Source organism: Eubalaena glacialis, chromosome 14, assembly GCF_028564815.1.
Source record: "Eubalaena glacialis isolate mEubGla1 chromosome 14, mEubGla1.1.hap2.+ XY, whole genome shotgun sequence".
Taxonomy (NCBI): Eukaryota; Metazoa; Chordata; class Mammalia; order Artiodactyla; family Balaenidae; genus Eubalaena; species Eubalaena glacialis.
The window spans coordinates 85,374,748-85,397,567 of NC_083729.1; the positions used below are offsets into that span (position 1 = coordinate 85,374,748).

Genomic DNA, 22,820 nt, shown 5'->3' on the forward strand with positions numbered 1-22,820 from the left:
AATTCAATTACAACTTCTGTCACAAGGTCCTCTTCTTGTACAATCATTTTGGCCTATGTTTTCTGAAATTTTATTTCATCTGTATAAACCTCAAATTCTAAGTAGCTGAAGATGCAGCGCCAGAATTACATTTTATATGTGGTTCAACTGTCCACCATGCTTTTGTCCTTCAGGAATTTTTGCCCCTGCCTTTTCCTCAGTTCAGTTTATCACTTGTAACTTATGATGTTGGAAAACTGATAAAACAGTGAACAGTTGATAACTTTCACTAGTTTAAAAAAAAACAAACCAGGGGCTTTGGGTTCCTTTTAAAATGGTGAATTGGTTAGTATATGTTACGGGTTCTCCCTGACACCCCCGAACAGCTGCATATACAAACAACAACGCTGGAAAACATTAGAAGTTAATCCCTGATTCCGAGGATTAACCAAAAACAGGAAGAAACCCTTGGGGGAACAGAAGGCTGCCTGAACTGGCAGGTGGGGAAAAGTGAGGGACCCAGAGCAGCCCAGGCCGACAACGAGAAGCCAGGAGTAACTCTCCTCTTCTCCAGTCCCTTCCCTGCTTGCCTTGGTACAATCAAAGCCTCCCCCTTCAACCCAGATGGCAGAAAGGCTCACTGGGGCAAGAAGCTGATGATCAGCTACACTTGAGCACACCAGCCTCTACACTCCTCTCTCTGGTCCTCCAAAGCCCTAAAGTTGCTAGATTACAATTTAGGAAGATACCTCTTCCAGACACTTCTGCCTAAGCACTGTCAGATAGAGTGGTGGGAACATAGGACAATCAATAGTTTTTATGTGAATGTGTGTATGTAACTGGACCTCTCCACCTTGGGGATCATCTCCCTTCTTAAATTCACAAGAAGAGACAAAGAGCAAGGCTTGGTCTTCTGCTCTTCCTCAATATGCATTATAAGACAGCAACTCAGAAGTTCACACATCAAAATAACATGATCTGTGAGGAGTAGTACAATCAAGTTGAAAACATATACAGTGTTGTGATAGACCACAATGTTGTTCCCAATTTGCTGACTGAACTGGTGAGAGGCTTATATCTCTCCACTTCATTAACATTAGGCCAATGAAATGTGAGCAAAAGTGACATATATCATTAAGTTTTAAGAGTTTTCTTGTACTCTGTTTCTTCTGCCAAGTAAATGGCATTTCATAGATAGGAGTGCTCTTCCAGTCTAAATCCCACTGGGTCGTTTTTGATCACGGCATAACCTAGTAAAGGCTGAATAATGCATACCTGAAGCTGCAAAAGTTAAACCAAGAATTAAAAATAAACATAATGGAATATGCTTAAGGAGAAATGGCAAGATACTAGTAAAATGAAGAAAGCCTATAGAAAACAAGAGAAAATATCAGCAGAAAACATAATGTATAAAGATAACGGATGGGATAGGTAGATAAAAATCTATTTGTGAGATGGAAGATCAGACTGACAATTTAGTTCCAAATTCAGTAAGAAAGAATATATATTTAGAATATTTTAAAAGATAGAGCTATAAAAAACAAAAGAAAAACAGATATGTAGAACATAACTAGAAGTGGTAATATGTGGAAAATGGAGTGTAGGAATACTTGAAGAATATGGACAAAAACAATGGGCAAAACCCAAAATTTTAAAAAAAGATGAAATAATTCTTGATTGAAAGGTTTATGAAATGTCAACAAGGAGAGATAAGGAAACCCTGTACTTAATAAGCACACAGCAAAATTTAAGGAGTTGCAAGAGTTTTTTATACATTATGGCTATAAGCCTCTTAGGAGATACTTGCAAATATTTTCTCCCATTCTGTGGCTATCTTTTCACTTTTTTGATGGTATCATTTGCAGCACAAAAGTTTTTAATTTTTATGTAATCCAATATGTATATTTTATCTTTTGTCACTTGTGCTTCTGGAGCTATATCTAAGAAAATATTGTACAAACCATTGCATAATGGAGATACATTACAATGTTTTCCTCTAAGATTTTATAGTTTAGCTTTGTTACATTTACATTTAGCTCTATGATACACTTTGAATTAATTTCTGTGTATGGTGTCAGGTAGGGGATCCAACTTAATTCTTTTGCCAGTTGTCTTAGCACCATTTGTTGCAAAGATTATTCTTTCTTCATTTAATTGTCCTGGCACCCTTGTCAAAATCAATTTACAATAAATGTAAAGTTCTATTTCTGGAATCTAAACTCTTTCCCATTTATCTATATGGCAGTAATTACAGGGTCTTGACTAGTAAAGCTCTTTAGAGGGTTTCTGACACTGGGAGCTGTTAGTCTTCCAACATTGGTCTCCTTTTAAAAAATTGTTTGGCTATTCTGGATCCTTCTTATTTCCATGTGAATTTTAACACCAGCTTGCCAATTTCTGTAAAAAAGTCAGTTGTGGTTTTGATGGGGATTGTGTTGAATCCACAGATCAATTTAGGGAGTATTGCCATTCTCATTTGTGTCTTCTGATTTATGAATATGGGATGGTTTCTATTTACTTAGTTCTTTAATTTCTTTTGACAATGGTTTGGCATTTTTAGTATACAGCACTACTTTTTAAAAATTTGTATATAAGTATTTTGATGCCATTGTAAATGGAATTGTCTTCATAATTTTGATTGTCCATTGCTAGTGTATAGAACAAATATTTTTGTATATTCATCTAATATCCTGTAACCTTGCTGAACTCACTTATTAGTTCTATTTTTTTTAAAAAGTGGATTGCTTAGGATGTCCTATGTACAAGAGTATAACATCTGAAAATAGAGATGGTTTAATTCTTCCTTTCCAAACACCATTATCACAAGTGGGGTACCTAAATCTCCAACTATTACTATTGAACTGTCTGTTTTTTCCCTTTAGTTCTGTTAGTGTTGCTTCCTATATTTTGGGTTTCTGTTGTTAGTTGTGTCTTGCTTTTTTAATGTGACAATCTTGGTTTCTTAATTGGTGTGTTTAGACTATTTATATTAAATGTAATTATTTTTATGGTTAAAGTCTACCATCTTGCTAGTTATTTTCTATTTGTTCTATCTCTTCTTTGTTCAGAACCCTTTTATATGCAGAATTTTCTAGTCCTGGCCCAATTAAACTAGAAATCAATAACAAACAGATAAACGGATTCTCTATAAATATGTAAATAAACCAACATGTGTAAACAACTCACGGATCAAAGATGAAATCTGAATAAAAATTAAGAACTATCTGGAGCTGAATCAAAATGAAGAGATTAACTCATTAAAAACTTGTGGAATACAGTTCAAGTTGTGCTTAAACGAAAATTCATAAATCTAAATGTACATATTTGAAAAGAAGACAGCCTGAAAATTAATGAGCTAAGCATCCATGTCATTAGAAAAAGAATAGCAAATTAAAATAAGAAAGTACAAGGAAAGAAATAATACAAATAAGAGTGGAAATCAATGAAGTAAAACATAAAATAGAGATGATTTATGAAGTCAAAAATTCCCATTTTGGCAGGGGGGACTAATAAATTGTTAACTACTTGGCAAGATGAATAAAGAAAAAAGAGGAGGCATAAAATATCAATACCAGCAGTGATGAAGAAGACATCACTACAGATGCTATAAACAGTAAAACAATCATAAAATTATATTAACTTTATGATAGCAAATTTGAAAATCCTGAAATTGCCGTACTCCTAGAAAAACAGAGCTTGCCAAAACTGACAAATTTAAGAAAAAAATATGTAAGCATTACAGAAAATAAAACTACTGAAGAAATTAAATCTGCAATTTAAAATTTCTCCACAAAGAAAACTCCAGTCCATAAGGACTTGACTGGCAAAGTCTACCAAATATTTAAAGGGACTATTCTACCAAACACTTTGGGGAAAAGAGAGATGCTGATACAAAATGGGGAAAGATGAGAAAGAACTCTGTGAGGCTGGATTTGAATTGGGAAAATATGAATTGGACTTATCAGTATGGGCCATGATTTATGCATGTATACATATCAATATATACATACATAATGCATATGTATATATACATGTATATATTCCTCCAGAGATCGGTCCACATGAGCACAGAAGCAATGACATATAGGGGCAATGAGCGCATTCAGTGCCCAGATCTGGGTTTCTAAATGTCATTTCCCACTGAAGAAACCAGGACTTCTTTAGTTTTGGCTAATTCCAGGTCTTGGACAAAGAAAACATAAGAAAGTCTGGAACGTTTGTTGTATCAGAAAGCAAAGAAGTGTTCAAAGATAATAGGACGTATCAAAAAAAGAAAAAGGAATCAGCTTAAAGAGGCTCCCACTGGCAAAATCTGTAAAATCTGGAGCAAAAAGAACAGTGAAAGTAAAGGGTTATAACACACTGATTAAAAAACAAAACGCATGAGTCTATAGCAGAGATCAACAACCTTTTTCTGTAATGGGCCAGACGGTAAATATTTCAGGCTTTACAGAACATGCAATCTCTGTCACAACTACCCAGTCTGCCACTGTTGTGCAAAAAGCAGCCATAGACAAACGTAAATGAATGGGTATGGTTATGTTCCAGTAAAACTTTATATATAAAAACAGGTGTCAAGGGCCATAATTTGCTAACCCTTGGTCTATAGTGATGATCAAAGAAAAGAGGGGAATACTTCTTTACAGAAGAATCTTGATTCCTAAATGAAAAAAAACAATGATAGAATTTGAAGGGGAAAAAAGGAATCACCATTTTGCAACTATCGATGTAATGACTGATTCAGGTAAGAGTCTATGGGTACTGATGAGGTAAACTATTAGATGAAAGATTGATGGAGAACAGGATAGCAACACTACAGATTATTTATTAATTACAAAGAGGAAAAGCCATCTTTACAATTTACAGGATCTGGCAGATAGTACACCAATGAGTGCTCAAACTCAGCATCAACAATAATTAGAAATATGGGCATTACATTACCCTGATATAACATAATACAACATTATCTATGTAATGTTCTTGACAAAAATGTTTAGCCTGAAATCTAATCATTAGGATATAATCAGGCAAATCCAGTTTGTGGGCTATTCTATAAGTCAACTGACCTGGACTACAAAAATTTCAATCTTATGAATAAAAAAAAAGAAAAAAGGTAGGAAACTGTTCTAGATTAAAGACACCTATCAACCAAATGCAATGTGTCATCCTTAATTTAAACCTGGTTAGAGGATGGGAGACTATATTGCTTTGGGCAATTAGGGAAATTTGAATGTAAACTATATATTAGATAATGTTACTGTATCAATATTAGATTCTTTGGGTGTGATAATGGAATTGTGGCTACGTAGGAGCAGTCCCTTAGGATGCACACACGGAAGAACTTAGGGGTGAAATATGATGTATACATTTACTTCCGGGAAAAAAAGTGGAGTTTTTGTGTGTGTAGAAAGAAAAAGAGACAGAAAGAAAAGGTTAACTCTTGGTGAATCTGGGTAACTGTTATGTAGGTGTTCACCATATTATTCTTCCAGCTTCTCTGTACTTTTAAATTTTTCAGAAGTTGGGGAAAATATTAAGACTTTCTGTTCAACAAAATACCAGATGGGAAAATTTAACAGACACATGACAAGCTGGGAAAAGATATTTGCAATGTCTAAATATCTTTTTAGACTTTAAGGTTATTTTTAGACTATAAGAGGAATTTCTAATTACTAAGAACCCCAAAAGAAAAATGGTCAAAGGATATGAACAGGCAATTTATAGGAAGAGGAAACTCAAAAGGCCAATAAGCATACAGAGATGGATATTTGAACTTACTAGTGATCAGAGAAATGCAAAATTAACAACGCATCATGTTATCCCTATTTAACTAGCAAAATTAGAAAGTTGGCTAACGTTAAGTGCGAATACAGGGGACATGGCAATACAGGAATGCTAGTGGACTGCTCGGAGGAGTACAGAGAGGAATGGCCATTCACAAGAGCAATCAGGCCATACCTAGATATGTGAAGTATACTCACACTCTGTAACCTATGCATTCCACTCTGGGCTTATATTCCAAGGAAATTCTCATGACGGTCTGTAAGTGACCCTGTAAGAGGATTTCACTGCAGGGCTGTCTGTGGTGGTAAGGCAGGAGAGGCAATATGTGTAGCCATCAAAGGGGGAGTTAACGGTAGAGTAAGTACTCACTATTTTACTGCTGTGGTTAGAAATAAGAGAGCAGAGAAATATTCTAACAAAAACAGACCTTTAACAAGGTAAGAAATAGAATGAGCTATGCAGCCACTATGGAAAACAGTATGGAAGTTCCCCAAAAAATTAAAAACAGAACTACCTTATGATCCAGCAACCCCCTCTTCTTCCCATATCTGAAGGAATGAAAACAGGGTATCGAAGAGATACATGGCACTCTCAGGTTTACCGCAGCATTGTTCACAATGGTCAAGATATGGAAACAACTTGAGTGTCCATCGATGGATGAATGCATAAGGAAGCTGTGGTGTATATATACACGATGGAACATTATTCAGCCATGAGAAAAAAGGAAACCCTGCCATTTGTAACAACACGGATGGACTTCAGGGCATTATGCTAAGTGAAGTAAGTCAGAGAAAGACAAATCTGTATGATATCCCTTATATGTGGAATCTAAAAAAGCCGAACTCATAGAAACAAAGACTAGAATGGTATTTACCAGGGACTAGGGGGTGGGGGTAAAGGAGAGATGCTGGTCCAAGAGTACACATTTCCAGTTAGAAGATGAATAAGTTCTGGGGATCTAATGTACAGCATAGTGATTATAGTTAATAATACTGTACTATACGCTTGAAAGTTGCTAAGATCTTAAATGTTCTCACCACAAAAAAGAACTGGTAATTATGTGATGTGACGCAGGTGTTAGCTAACGCCATGGTGGTAATCATTCTGCAGTGTAAGTCAAATCAACGTGCTATATACCTTAAACTTACAATGTTATATATCAGTTATATCTCAAAGTTGGGAAAAAAACCAGAATGAGCTATATCACAATATTATTTATATGTTAAAATATAATTACATACGTTAAAATTACGTAAGAATAATTTCTAACTGGGTGGCAGATACAAAACTATATATATGTCTTATTCATTTCTGTCTGTATATTATATTTCATAAAAAAGAAAAAAGGTGAAAATAATGTGGTAAAGTAATGAAAATACTCTGGAAAGTAACACTGCCCTATAATTGTTAAGCATCATCATATAAAAGTGAAATAAAGCATTCAGAGTCTTTTATTTTTCCTTTTGCTTTAGAGTGACCACATCAGTCAAGATGGCTTTGCTATGTGAGTTGTTTACTTGAGGTCAATGAATCAAAAGGTATTTGCCGAGGACCTACATTTGAGCCACCACTGTAACAATGCTACCTTATCTTTACAGGTGATTCTTATATAACCATCAATGCTGAATCCTGTTTAGTCAAGACAGTAAGCCCCATATGTTGTGATATGATCCCTCAATAATTCAATTTGAAAAGTACTTTAACAAATTTTATCTAAATAGAATAGTAGAGAATTTAGGGTGGAAGTGTTATAATTAAACATTATGATAAATAAACTCAAAGCTCATTTTATTGTCCAAGCAGAAGTTTTAGTCTGTTTCCTTAGAGGTTTGTCTAACTTCCTTATTAGGACTTCTTCTTTTGGCGGTAAAACCCTCAAAGTCTAAAGTTGGGCAGAAGTACATGCACTCAACCTGACTTTTAACACAGTCACATTATTTCACTTGATTCTCATATTCTGTATCATCACCTAAATCAACATCAAATGTAACTCAGCACCACTTTATTCATTTCTTCTGCAGCTTCATCTACAGTTGAATCTTGAGTTGTTTTAAACATTCTGTCTTTTCTAGAATGGGATAACAATACCTTCTTTCCATACTACCCAAAAAAGTCACGTTCATATGCATAAGGTCCACAAACTATATAAATAAGAACTCTTCACTGTCTTTTGTAAACATTTTAACACATTTTTAAGGTTTTGAAAATGGGTTGTGCTGCTTTTTATCTTACACACCATCTGAGAATTTCTTTATAATGCTGACATGAAGTTTTGTTGTTGCTGAGGTTCAATGTCTTCTGGTGCCTCTAAGGCTTAAACCAAGACATATTCCCCTGAGAGCTCATCACTGCAGATGCCACCAGCTCTTGCCAGAAGCGGGAAGGCTGTAGAGAAGATGAACTCCCTTAAAGTCTCTCAGCTGAGAGCAGGTGATTCTGCGGCATTAGCGGTCACTAAGAGGCTGTACCCACAGACTGCCCTTGAGAGGCAGGATCCCACAGACGACTTTCCTGCTTTGCAGGGAAGCAAAAACCTGGTCCAAAACTGCTCCGTGGCTTACAGCCCGGCCGTCACGAGGTTCAAAATCTTTCTGTGGCTTACAGTTCAGCCATGAGGAAAAAACCCAAAGGTGAGCCAAGGCTTGGGCCCTGAGGAAGGGACAGAGGGGTGTCCAGAGGCAGGTCTGCAGCAACGCATTTAGGGTTAGGAGGCAGGAGGCTGCGTGCCCTCAGGAGCCCCCAGTGCGTGGACTTCCTATTGCTCAGGTAGAGACTTTCTCAGGAGCTAGACCTCTTAACCAACAGGCTCATTCATCTCAGGCAGGGTCACGGGACCATAAAGTAATTAGGGAAGTAGGTACAGATCCAGCTGGCACTTCAAACTACGGCCATGATGCTGCAGGAAGAAGCTTTACAAAGACAATATGGAAGGTAAAACTCTTCTTCCTCAAGCTTTATACACATATAAGTAGAATAACAGTACACAGAAATAAAAATGTCATCCTTCCACCCTGTAAGTTCACCGATTATGTGCTTTTTTCAACAAACACGCTCTTTCACAATTCAAATGTCCCACAGGCTACGGGGCAACCAGTGTTTCTCCTCCCTATGAATTTGTTCTTAATGTTTTTCCTCCCGTGACCCCAGTGCAATCAATCTCCGTTTAGATAAAGAAGACAGCGTATAAGACACACAGGTACTCTGGGGGATCCTTGAAGAAGACAGGACTGAAGATGGCCTGCTACAGGAGAGGGCTCTGTGGTAAGGAAACAAGCCTGGAGGTTCTCGGAGCCTGGAAGCAGGGGCGGATCAGAAAGCTTGGTTTGCAATGCTGGTGAGGCTGGCCTTACCCTTTCTTCTAGGGATCAAAGAGGAAAGGCCCTAAGCCACACCCTCCAGAAATGAACCCTTGGAGAAGGGTCATCTCCTTACGTTGCTGAGAGAAGTCTGGAGTAACAAGAACTGAGGGAAGGCGTCAGCAGGCTATTCCAGTCACTCGTGCACACACAGAGCAGGCTTCCTGCAGTTCCAGGTGGCCCACACCATGGAAGCAGAGGGAGGTCTCCTTGGATGGACCAGCTTACAGACCTCATACAAACAGCTTCCCCTGTCTCTCCCTCTCCTCAGTTCCCTTGACAAAGTGGAAGACTGAGGAGAGAAGTCACACTGAACCATGGAAAACTATGCTCAAGTACTAATACAAATTTACTTGTAAATAAATAAGCAGTGCATCAGTTTTCTATGCTGCCTAACAAAGTACCACAAACCGAGAGGGTTAAAGCAATGCCCATGTATCATCTCTCAGTTCTGTACGGTAGAAGTCCAGGCACAGCATGACTGGTGTATCTTCTCACGGTCTCACACATCACGGCTCAAAGTCCCCTTCTAAGCTCATGCAGGTTGCTGGCAACGTTTAGGTTGTTCTCAGTCTCCTGCCATATGGCCCCTGCCCTTTCCAAAACCAACACAAAGAAACTCCCTTGCATCAAATACCTCTCATGCTTCAAATCTCCAACATTTCTGTCTCTGATTGCCACAGCCAGATGTAGGGGGCTCGTGTGATTAAGTCAGGTGCCCAGATTACCTCCCTATCTTAAAGGTCAACTGATTTGGGACCTTAATTACATTTTCAAAATTCTTTGAAAATTCTACAGCAACATATGGATTAGTGTTTGATTGAATACAATTGGGAGAAGGTGTATGTGCACCTTAGGGGCCAGGAATCTGGGGGCCATCTTAGAATCCTGCCGGTCATAAGCATCATGTGTGAGTGCTTGGCTAGACAGGTAAGATTTAAAAATAAGACAAAGATTTTCAAATGCCTGCTAGTGCTGGTCCAGTTTGTTTCCATTATCAGCTGCTCCAAAGACAGAAGGAGGGCCAAGGGGGTTAGTGTGAATTATTTATAGATAAACCAAGCTGAGATATACAGCTGTTCTCTGTGTTGTCAAGAGCAGAGCTTCTGACTAACTGTCCATATTTTACAAGAGTCTGAGGCTCAAAAGAATTAGGAAGAAGCACTCATGAATTAGAGACCAGCTTGGAAAGAAGGTGCAATTTTGTGGTCAATGGCAATTTTTCTAGCCACAGAAAGATGACAATGCAGTGCCATGAAACAGCTGAAGAAATGGCTGAGTAGCTGCCCTCAGGCAAACTTTGTGAATGACAGTGACACAGCAGTCTATTAAACACAACCTCTGGCAGGAATTTGGGCCAAATCAATATGCAGTACTTTGACCACTCGATTACCACAAAATCTGACCATCGTCTCAAACACATTTTAGACTGAGGGCTGAGCTGGAGTGTTGGTTGAACAGTTAGAAATTGGAAAGCTAAAAAGCACAAAACATCCCTTTAGAAAAGAGGGCCTACTTGATTTTCTTGGAATACCAAAAAGTGATTAGGGAGAAATGCCTCTCATGAACTGAACTTGACAATAAACACCTCCATTTTTAGCAAGTTTATTCAATTTCCACTTTTTAAGAGCCATTAAGTCTCTGTTTTAAACTTTTAGATTTGAAATCAAGATTTTCTGCACTTAATAATTATATAAACCAAAGAACTCAGTAAAACAAGTTCCCACCCAAAGAATCTTTTAAATCTGCAATAAATGTTTGAAAAAAGGAGTTGTTATGGAAACAGAAAAATATTTAACAGCACTGGCATAAATAACTGCAGGGGGTGAGTAAAGCAGGGGGTTGGGGGAAGGTGGTGGTCAGGCCCAAGATTGCTCCAGGCTGACTGCTAGAGAGAGAGAGGGGGGAAGGGGGGAAAGAAAAGAAGGGCAGAGGGAGAGGGAGGGAGAGGGAAGGGGCAAAAAAGTAGAATCAAAGAATAAATTTAAACAAAATGGATGTAAACAAAGAAAGCCTATTTTTCAAGAAAGTTAATTTGATCAAACGTCAAAGACATTCTACAGGGCGGTAGGGACGGCCAGGGTAGTGAGAGGAGTCAGGCCACGGCGGTTTAGAAAGCAGCCACGGAACTAGAGCTGCATCCTTCCTAAAGGACAGGAAACCGTCTTGGAGATCCTGGTTGGCAACTGAATGCAACATGGAGTGATAAATTTCATCCGACTCAAAAGTTCTTCCAGTTACTGCAAAGGGTGTTCTAAAATTAAGAATGGCTTCTGGTTTAGCAAAAATGACCACAAGCAGTAGAAGTAGTTCACAGAAAACATAAGGCAAAACTTCAGTGCATAAGTCAAGGTACAGTGAGCAATGATTTCTGATTACTTACAATTTCTGGAAAAAAATATTATGAAGTGTTCTGTTAAGGCTACTTCTCAAGTCCTAAAATTACTGCTAGACATATGAAGCTAATGAAACATTTACAGCATGGGCATTAATTAAATCAGTACATTGCTGGATCAAGAAGAAAAGGTATAGCAAATGTTTCATGAAGTGCTGCAAAAACACTTGAAAATGCAAAACGAATTTTACCGTAGCAGAAGAAATCAGCAGGTAATCTTGCTGGACTTAAAGACAATGTACGGCATGTGTTAAGTGTGAAATATGTGCCAGATATGTAAAGATAGTGTGTATTTATCTTGATAGTCGGGTCTAGTAGGGAAGCAGACGTCAAAAGAAACAATTAGAGCAATAACCAGCACTGACAGAAGTTAGTAGAGGATGTCATGTGTGATGAAGAACCCAATTCCAGTTTTGATGTCTCATTGCTGACAGTTTTCAAGCCCTACAATGTCCCTTCACCTTATGCCCCACATCTGGGCAAGCCCACAGGAAAGCCTGCACACTCTCTCTCCGATCTACTAAGAAGTTCAGACCATGCAAGCCTACCCAGCCTCACCCCCTAAGCGTAAGAGCCAAGCCAGTTTCCTTTCTCTGCTCTCTCAAGCCATTTTTCAGACCTTGGGAGCCCTCCCTGCTCTCCCCAGAAAGCTTCATTATGTGAGGATAATAAATCTTTTCAGCCCTTCTTGGTGTGTGAATCAGTCTTGACATCTAAATCAAATTTTGGGTGTGGATCCATCCCAGCTCTGTGGAGTGAACACCACACCATGGAAGCAGGGAGGAAGGCAGTTTCTACCTCTGCTAGGCAGGCTGGGGAAGGCGTGCTTTACAGAGGACTGAAGGTCATCGGGGGTTCAACGGGCCAGGGAGGTTGTAACGGGCTTCAACTGGAGTTACTGCCCACTGCACGACTTTTCTTTCTCTGGGTAAAACCCTGATAATTACAGAGACACCCCCTGGAAGACACGTCCACTACCAAACACCATCCTTATCTGAGTGGTGAGGTAGCCACCTCACCTAAGCCAGGGTGATGACTCTACTGCTCTGAGATTTTTTCCAACTAAAGTAAAAGAAGCTATTATTCCCCGAGGGAGGGAGGCTAGAGAATGCGGGTCTGAAGAACAGTCAGTAGATTTGCTCTCATCATTGTAGGGAAAAGATATGGGCAGTGGGAGAGAAGAAGCCAACAGCAAGTGGGGCAGAGATAAGAGGTGGGGGGGGGAAGAAAGGCCTAGTGGTGCTGGATAACGTGCATCCTGTCGTTCCCAGGTCCCACTGCAACTCTGAACTTTCTGCAAATATATTACAGTCCTTGGAATTCCTCCTAGTATATCCTTATTTTTGCTCAACTCCTTTCAGTTAGATTTCTATCACTTAGAACCAAACGACAACAGCACTGACCAAAACAGAGGGATTACGGCACTCTGTAATTACTGTTAATTTTCTTACAATACCAATAATGGTACTGTACTTACGCAGAATGTAGGAATGAAATGTCATTATGTCTGCTACAAATGATTAAAAAAATCAACAAAAATATGAATATGGCAAAATTTTTAATTATTGAATTTAGTTTAAGAATGTATTCACTATCTGTTCTATTTTTCTGTATGACTGCATGAAACCTTCCATGAAAAATTCTTTTTGGAGAGGAGCCTCTTAAAGTATGTATAACATGCCTGGAGCTTTCAAAGAGAGTTTGGCCATCATCTGAGCTAAGAGACTCCCAACAATAGCTGGATCTGAGATTGCCCTGCTTCCTTGGGATCCTCCCCAAGTGCCTGCCCGTGGACATCAATATTCAGGTCCTGCCCTTGAGGCTCCAGCCTGCTCGCAATTTTCCCTTCCTGAGTGCCTGCCCCTGTACACTTTGGGCTTGCTTAACCAGCTCCCACAATTACATAAGCCAATTCCTTATAAAAACTCCACACATAAACATATATCGACACACACACACATACACACACAAATCTGACTGGATCTGTTCCTCTGATTGAACCCTAATACATGTGTTCACATCTGCTCCCAACTCCTACTTCCATAGATCCACTTCTACCTTTATGAGATAAAAACAAACTCCGTTCAGTGCTCTCAGGCTGGACACAGAAAAGTTTAAATTAAGGGTAAATTTTTTTCCTTTTGTTTCCACTCTTGCAGCAGCATATAAATTTGCTGCTTTGGGGAACAGTCCAGTCTAACTCCGCTATCCCTTTTTCTGTGCTGTAACCAAGAGCTCACACTCAGCTTCAAACGATTTTCTTCATCGTATAACCCAACCCTCGTCTGTACTGGAGTGCACCTCTCTGTTCGCACATCTTCAGCACATCGTCCTCTCCAGTTGTAGATTAATTCATTGATTCCTATCAGTGCTCCTTGTACATGACACCTAATTACTCTCTAGCCTAAATATTAACTAAAAATGTTTTACATTCTGCATATCCTTTCACTTCCTAATTCCATTTTTTTGGACTCTCCTGAGGAACTAGTCATGGTTGTGCTTAAAGCATTAGTTTCAGCACTGATTGTAAGAACAAAAAGTTTAAAACAATAAATGAATTTAAAAAATATAACCATACAATTTGCTGTTCTTTGATACCATAAAATAATGTAACAGAAAATTCTATGGAATAAAAAAAATGCACAGTATGTATGTTTAGAAAGCAGGTTAGGGACTTCCCCGGTGGTGCGTGGTTAAGAATCCACCTGCCAGGAATAAAGACGCAAACGCAGAGAATGGACTTGAGGACACGGGGAGGGGGAAGGGTAAGCTGGGACGAAGTGAGAGAGTAGCATGGACATATATACACTACCAAACGTAAAACAGATAGCTAGTGGGAAGCAGCTGCATAGCACAGGGATATCAGCTTGGTGCTTTGTGACCACCTAGAGGGGTGGGAGGGGGAGGGTGGGAGGGAGAGGCAAAAGGGAGGGGATATGGGGATATATGTATACGTATAGCTGATTCACTTTGTTATACAGCAGAAACTAACACAACACTGTAAAGCAATTATACTCCAATAAAGATGTTAAAAAAAAAAAAAAAAAAGAATCTACCTGCCAATGCAGGGGACATGGGTTCAATCCCTGGTCCGGGAAGATCCCACATGTCTCGGAGCAACTAAGCCCATGCACCACAACTACTGAGCCTGTTCTCTAGAGCCCGCGAGCCACAACTACTGAGCTTGTGCTCTAGAGCCCGCAAGCCACAACTACTGAGCCCACGTGCCACAACTACTGAAGCCTGCGTGCCTAGAGCCTGTGCTCCGTAACAAGAGAAGCCACTGCAATGAGAAGCCCGCGCACCACAACGAAGAGTAGGCCCCGCTCACCACAACTAGAGAAAGCCCGTGTGCAGCAATGAAGACCCAATGCAGCCAATAATAAATACATAAATAAATAAATTTTTAAAAAAAGGTTATAAAATAGTTTCTGTTCAGAAAGTACTGTTATATTTTTGTAACTCAATAAATAAATACAGATACACAGAAAAAGGACTTGAAGGATAGACGTTCAATGTTTATGTTTCTGGGTGGTTAGATTACTGGTAAATTTTTACTTCTTTCTCTTGATACGCATTTTCTAAGTTTACTACAGTGAACATGTACTGCTAGCATACTGGGCAAAACCGCAGTAAATTTTGTAGTGGTGATTTAATAATCTGTGGCCTAGAACAGGAATCTTTACTAGCGCTTAAGGATCCAGATATGGACTTTGATGGGGATGGCTATAAAACCCTTGAACCTATATGCAAAATGTTATTTGTATGTGCAACTGTGTGTGTGTGTGCATTTGGGGAAAGGAAGGAAGAGGTTCTGATAGCTTTCATCTGTTTTTAAAGAAAACCATGATCCAAAAAAGGTTAAAACTACCAGTCCAGAATTTTGCTTGCCCTTATCTCAATTTCTCCTATTTGGGGGGTGGGGCATTATGTAAAGCGTTGAGGGACAGATAATTTGGAACAGGAATTACCAATTTTGATTCAGATATTTTGCACACCTGAAAATTTCTTTATCTCAGGGGATGCATGAAATTTTCAAAACTCCCTTAAAAAAAAATGAGGTGAAAAACGTTGGATGTGACTTTTGAAACAATCTCTCTAAAATGGTTACTGCTAAGCTTTTCAAAGTAAGAATACTCACTACGTTAGACTTAAAGTTTTGCTACTGTACCCTGATCTCCTCTGTCCCCAGGCTCATGGTGTCATCACAAACATGGCCCATGCCATAGTCCTAGACTGGAGTTCATCAGAGAGACAGAACTCATCATTATTTTAAAAATAATGAACTTTCTTGCTAAAGATCAAAATGCATGCCATGTTTCATTAAATATCTTGCATTTGACAGAAGGAGACTATGGGTGATATATTACTGTGACTGGATTAAGAACTCTATGTTATTGCCATCTCAACATCGTATCTAAACCTTTTTATAGGACAGAAACAATAGTGATGTATTTCCTATCTGAACATTATGGTCTTTAAACCTAACACCCACAAGTCAATTTTACTATTTATATAACAACTACTTGCAAATACTGATTCCATCTATACGTACAAAAGGAAGCACACACACTTCTCTCTGCAGCCCCACCCCAAAAATCCATGATCTCTGTAAACACCTGAAAAGATGGAGTTGTTATCAGATAGCTCTTCTTATGCTGACTACTCTACCATGGTTTTGTACAAGTATAACTGATATATTTGATTATTCTAGGTTTGAGATTGTAAAGAAATTATTACAGAATTAATTAAAGAATGTTAAAGAATGCAAGGCTGCCTACTGTGGTACACGTAAGAACTAAATGAAAACTTGACATTAACATCTTAGTGTAGAAGAACAGTTTCAGGTACCTGGTTTCAAATCAAAAGATTAATACACTTCCAAATTTAAAAATACCCTGAAATATTTAAACAGAAATTATTTAAATTTAATGCCTTCACTAGTAGAAAACGGTTAACTACAACTTTGACAACATTAAAAAAATTACAGTTTTCATTTATTGAATCAGAATAGACCTGCATACAGCTCCCCCTACCAACTTCCTTTTTAAATTCTTTTCTTCTAATAAATGCTGGAGAGGGTGTGGAGAAAAGGAAACCCTCCTACACTGTTGGTGGGAATGTAAATTGGTACAGCCACTACGGAGGTTCCTTAAAAAACTAAAAATAGAGCTAACATATGATCCAGCAATCCCATTCCTGGGCATATATCCAGAGAAAACCATAATTCAAAAAGATACATGCACCCCAATGTTCACTGCAGCACTATGTACAATAGCCAGGACATGGAAGCAACCTAAATATCCATCGACAGAGGTATGCATAAAGAAGATGTGGTACATATATACGATGGAATATTACTCAGCCATAAAAAAGAATGAAATAATGCCATTTGCTGCAACATGGATGGATCTGGAGATTGTCATACTGAGTGAAGTCAGACAAAGACAAATATCATATGATATTGCTTATATGTGGGATCTAAAAAAATGGTACAAGTGAACTTATTCATAAAACAGAAACAGTCACAGATGTAGAAAACAAACTTATGGTCACCGGCGGGGTAAAGGAGTGGGAGGGATACATTGGAAGATTGGGATTGACATATATACACTACTGTATATAAAATAGATAACTAATAAGGACCTACTGTATAGCACAGGGAACTCTACTCAATATTTTGTAAAGACCTATATGGGAAAAGAGTCTAAAAAAGAGTGGATATATGTATATGCATAACTGATTCACTTTGCTATACACCTGAAACTAACACAACATTGTAAATCAACTTTACTCCAATAAAAATTATAAAAAGAAAAAAAGGACAAACAACAAAAAAATTTAAAAAAACTTCTTTTCTTCTGCTAACTTACCAGAGTGGCATTACTCTAGTAGTTATATCATTTAAGATGTTCTCTTTACCTACCTGCTAAATTGGGTTGGAACCAAATATGGGTGAAGACTTGTCTTCCCCTCAGTGTATCTGAGGTGTGCAAAACCTGAGACCCAGAGGCAGAAGGTAAGCAGAACTATGGTTTGAGGAAGTACTCTGTGGTTGGACCTTGTCTTCCTGTAGGATCTGCTTTTGTTTGGCCTCCTGGGTTGCTGATAATATTATTTATTTGATGATGTATAAAAGTTTGTACTTTAAAAGCATATACATCAAACAAATTAACATATTCTTCTACATACACAAGGAAAAATGTTAAATAATAAAAATGGAAATGAAGTGCTAATCAGAAAGGTAACCCTAAGTTTAATGCTGCTTCTGAAGATAAGATCCTCTGAACCAGAGACGCCAAAATGTGGATATTTTTCAAACTTCAAAATTTAATATTATACGTTAGATTCATAATAGATACTTACTTCCCATTTTCAAACTGTATTCAACATTATTTACTTTCCTGATGACTAAAACATGTAACTATCTCATACAAGATAACACAGGCAAAAGGCAAGACAAATGCATGCATAAAATATATATAATATTGCTATGGTCTGAAAATTTTAAACTTACTGTTCATGAAAATCCAGCATTGGTGGCTCAAATCGTATAGGTCTGCAATTACCCCGGTACAGAGATATACTGTAAGTAAAAAGAAAACAGCCTAAGAAGCAATTCTTCAACATATGCGTTTCCCCAAACCAAAGTCAGACACTTGAGTTTTGTCATGATAAAGTTTCTTTAAGAAAAGTGGAGTCTTATATTAGAAATATGCGTTACTTTTTTATTAGAGGAAATCAATAAACGTTTGTTTTAAAAAATGGGGAAAAAAAAGGAGTGTTTTTCCTATTCAAAGGTATGCAAAAACAGAAACTGCTCAAACAGACTACTGAAATTTATTTGGTTGATATAATTGATAACAATATACCTTAATATGTTCATTTGGATTTTTTTTTTTGCCACACCACGTGGCTTAAGGGATCTCATTTCCTCAACCAGGGATTTAACCTGGGGCACCGCAGTGAAAGCACCAAGTCCTAACCACTGGACTGCCAGGGAACTGTCTCATTTGGATTTTTAATACATGTACAATGAACAATAAATAATTACTTGTTCTTGGAAGGCAATCTATAGAGACAAAAACTCATGATCCCATTGTAACTAGAGTGTCAAAGAACTAAACAAAAATCAATTTGGGGATAGAAATTTCCAAGAACTGAAATATCTTTTTAATCTGAGAGTTTGGAACATACTGATCTATGATGTCTTGGCCTAAATATTTGAGTATCATTTCTAACTATTCCCCTTGATACTAGAACTTCTCACTAAAACAGATTCCTGAATAAGCAAACCTCCTAGACATCACCACGACCTAACATTGATGCAAAGTATAAATAACCTTGGAGAGGAGGTCCACATACCTAAAGTCATCTGTTTACATATTGAGAGAGGGAGAAAGTCATTCAGACACTAAAGTTTCTAAACAGTAGATTATCTTTCTGTTGTATTTTAAGAAATGATGTAAGAGCAAAACCCATTTTGTGAGACTACTTCATTTCCATCACCTCTGCAATTCAAAAGAGCACAAGCTTCACATGATATAGTAATTTCATTCAGGAAATACAGGAAATACAACAGAAATAGACAAGGACATACAGAAAATGTAGAAGATCTAGATTTAACTCAATTCAATAAAGATTAAATAGTCTGAGCAGTGGAATAATTGAGCTTAAAAAAATAAGGTTTAAAAGTGTTTTCGGCCTTACCAATTAAGAGTATTACTCTGTGCTGCTTGACAATCCTTCTACATATGTTGAACATTAAAGATGACAAACACGAGAAGGAAAAGACCAAATGTAAGATTATACTTTACTAAAGCACAAAACTAAAGACACTGGGACAATGAAGGCACAATTCCTCACAAGACAGCTGCCACATGTAGCCAGAGGTACAGAATCTACTCCCTCTTGATTTCTGCCCTTCTTAGACATACTATAAGGAGGATACTCTTCAGCTCCTTTAAAACAATAGATACTGATCAGTTCATCAGTTTTCATGGTGTGAAACTCAAACTTACATAAAATCTCCATCCTATCAAGAAAAAAAAAAGTGTAATGCATAAAGTAAATGTGTCTAAGTCAGTAATTCACATATATATAAACAATGACTGTGTTAGATGCTAGAGATACAAAGGAGATTAAGATACAGTTTTTTTTCTCTCACAGAACTGAGAGTCTAATCCCCAAATTTCAAGTGGAAATGTTTAAAGTGGCCAGGCAAGGGAAAAAAGTGCAGTGCACACCCCATTCACTCAACGCAAATACACTGAACGTCAGGGGCTGTCTAGTGGCTGGGGCCACGAGAACAAAGAGCCTGTTCTCACGGCACTAACATGCCAATGGGGAAAACAAAAGTAGAACACATCACATGATGACGTCCAACATATGAAGACAAATCAAACACAGCAGGAACAGAGAAGGTCTCTCTGAGGAGGGACACTGTGGCTGAGACCTGACTGGTAGCAAACTGGAGGAAGAAAGCAGGAATGTCCTTGGCATGATGAGGAACCAGGAGGCTGAAGTGCAGAGTGCAGGAAGGAGGGGGAGGAGACCAGAGCTGAGATCAGAGCGGTACAGAGGCCACGTCTCCTTGCAGAAGTCTGGATTTTATTCTAAGGGTAACAATAAGCCTCTACAGTGTTTTGAGCAAGGAAGTAACATGATCTAACACACTTAAAAGGTCAAATCTGGCTGCTGTATGAAGAAGAGACTGCATGAGCCCAACAGTGAAGCAGGAAAGCCCTGCAGTTGTCCAGAGAGGAGGGGACAGCCACTGTGGCCCAGGATGACTGCAAGGGAGGGTGGTGAGAAGTGGCTCTTTTCTGAATATTTTTGGAAGCTAGAGACATCATGCTGATGGATTGATTTTGGAGTGTAAGAGAAAGAAGAGAGGCATCAAGATGACTTAACTCTAAGATTTTGGCCTGAGAAACTAGATACGTAGTCATGACATGGAAGAGTGGGTTGGAAGTGGGGAAGGGTAGTTGGGTAGGGATTCAAGAGTATTGTTTTAGACATTTAAACTTGAGATGTCTTATCTAGATGGAGATGTCAAGTAGGCAGATAGATATACATGGTTATTGCTTTATATTAAAAAGTTACTGATTTGGGGGTACTGATCTTAAACCCAGGCATTTTGGTGAGTTAATTCTAACAGTCTGTCTATAGATTCTCTTAGATTTTCCCCTGCCATTATATGTGTTGCTAAAATGATCACTATCTTGGATTGTCTCTGTAGACAGATCACCTGCAAGTAACAACAATTCTGTTTCTTCCTTTTAAATCCTTAGACCTCGTTTTCCTTTTTCAAGCCTTATGTGGGCTAAGACCTCCCATAAAATGTTCCAAAGAAGTGGTGTCCAGCAATTGTTATCGTGACATTTACAGGATGCTCACAGAATATGAGATAGAGGGGACAATACATAACAGATAATTCCCTCATAAATAAATGCACATTTTCAAAACAACAGCAGAGCTATATCTAAGGACCAATTTAATATTTGGGTGGGTACAACACAAATTATCATAGGTATTATCTTATTTTAACAAAACCAAAAATTCAATAACATAGCTATCACATACCTACAGCTGATTGAAATGGCTGCTACTGTTTATTTAGAATGGCCATGACACTGTTTAGTGCTTTATTAACAGAAAGCAAATGTCTACAAATCCATAATGTTGAAAAATAAACTGGGGAAGAAGCAATATGAAAAATGGTGCCCTTTGTCAATTTCAAAGAAACAGAATCTTAGACATTATAAAAGTAATACATGATTTTATGCTTTCGGCAGTGATTGTATTTTTTCTGAAACTTTCAATACAATATTTTATTTTCACTAAAACATTAACTGTTTATTTGGGGAGAAGGAGATGAATAAGGACTATTCTGACTTCAAGCGAGGGAACAACTGGAGAGATACATGAAATCTGTGTTGCTTGGTGAACTGTTAGGTCGAAATTAAGCACACAAGACCTTCCCAAATGAAGCATACAAGACATTCTTGGAGCTTTGGGAATTTGTTTAAACTGTGAAATTTAAAATATTTTCCTAGGGGCAATTACTACCTAAACAAAAGGTTCTCTTCGGCCCAATATTTTATAACGAATGATTTGTGGTCCACCTACATCTTAATCATCTAGGATGCTTGTAGAAATGCAGATTCCAGGGCCCCGCACCTCTTGAATCTGATTCCTTACATCTAGTATGGAGCCCAGAAACTGGCACTTTTATGTACACTCTCACATTTGGGAACTACTCTTTTGTAGCTTGATCCACAATAAGCGTTGCAAGCAGAAATAAGAGGGGAATAAAAGCACTTTAACAAGTAAAACTTTTTAAAAAGTCACCAACAGTTTAAAATGGTCCCCAATATGACTTTTATTAGAGACAGCTATATAGCGACTTAAGAGAAAAGATACAGATTACTCCTATATCAATATTTTTCAATAAATACATTTTAGCTTAAATTTTCATTTCCCTAAGGACTAATGATGTTGAACATCTTTTCATTTGTTTATTGTCCAATCAGATATCTTCTTTTGCAAAGTGTCTGTTCAAAGTATTTTAACTGGGATGTCTGTCTTAATTTTGAGTTGTAAGAGTTCTTTATATATTCTAGATACATGTCCTTTGTCAAATGTATGTACTGTGAATATTTTCTCCCTGTCCCTCCTTTTCCTATTATCAATGATGTCTTTTGGGGAGTGACATCATCAAGGTGGTGACATAGGTCATTCTTGACTTCAGTCCCCCTCACAAGAAGACCAACCAACAACTACCCATAGATGAGATACCACTGTGAAAATCCCAAAACACAGGGGTGAGGCTCAAGAACATCCTTGGACCACAGAGAGCAGGAAAAAAGAAGAAAATAAAAAAACAAAACTGTATTAGAAAGGTAAGAGAAATGGCTATACTCTGGTCATATCGCCTCTCCACCAGGCTGGTGCAGCGCTGCACTGAGAGGGCTCCCTAGCGCCTACAGTTTCTCAGATGGGAAAGAGAGAGCCCACGGTGGACATCTAGCTCCCCCAGTGTTGTGGGGAGATAAGTGGACATCTAGAGTTATGAGGCCCAAAGAACCCCACACAGGTTGAACTTGAAAAGGCCTACAATGAGACACATTATGATTAAACTGTCAAAAGTCAAAGACAAAGAGAGAATTCTGAAAGCAGCAGAAGTGACACATCACATACAAGGAACACCCCACTCCCCACCCCATAAGACTACATTAGTCCCCCCTCATCTGTGGTTTCACTTTCTGTAGTTTCAGTTACATGCGGTCAACCATGGTCTGAAA

The 22,820-nt window shown here is 38.2% G+C and overlaps 1 protein-coding gene across 1 annotated transcript in view; it reads right to left on the reverse strand.

The window, feature by feature from the left end:
• Positions 1-22,820, reverse strand: part of TMEM131 (transmembrane protein 131) — a 190,675-nt gene that overhangs the window by 98,972 nt on the left and 68,883 nt on the right. Inside the window, exon 4 of the mRNA XM_061210791.1 lies at positions 18,032-18,100. Within this exon, the coding sequence (XP_061066774.1) occupies positions 18,032-18,100 (69 nt within the window). The remainder of the gene's footprint in view (positions 1-18,031; positions 18,101-22,820) is intronic.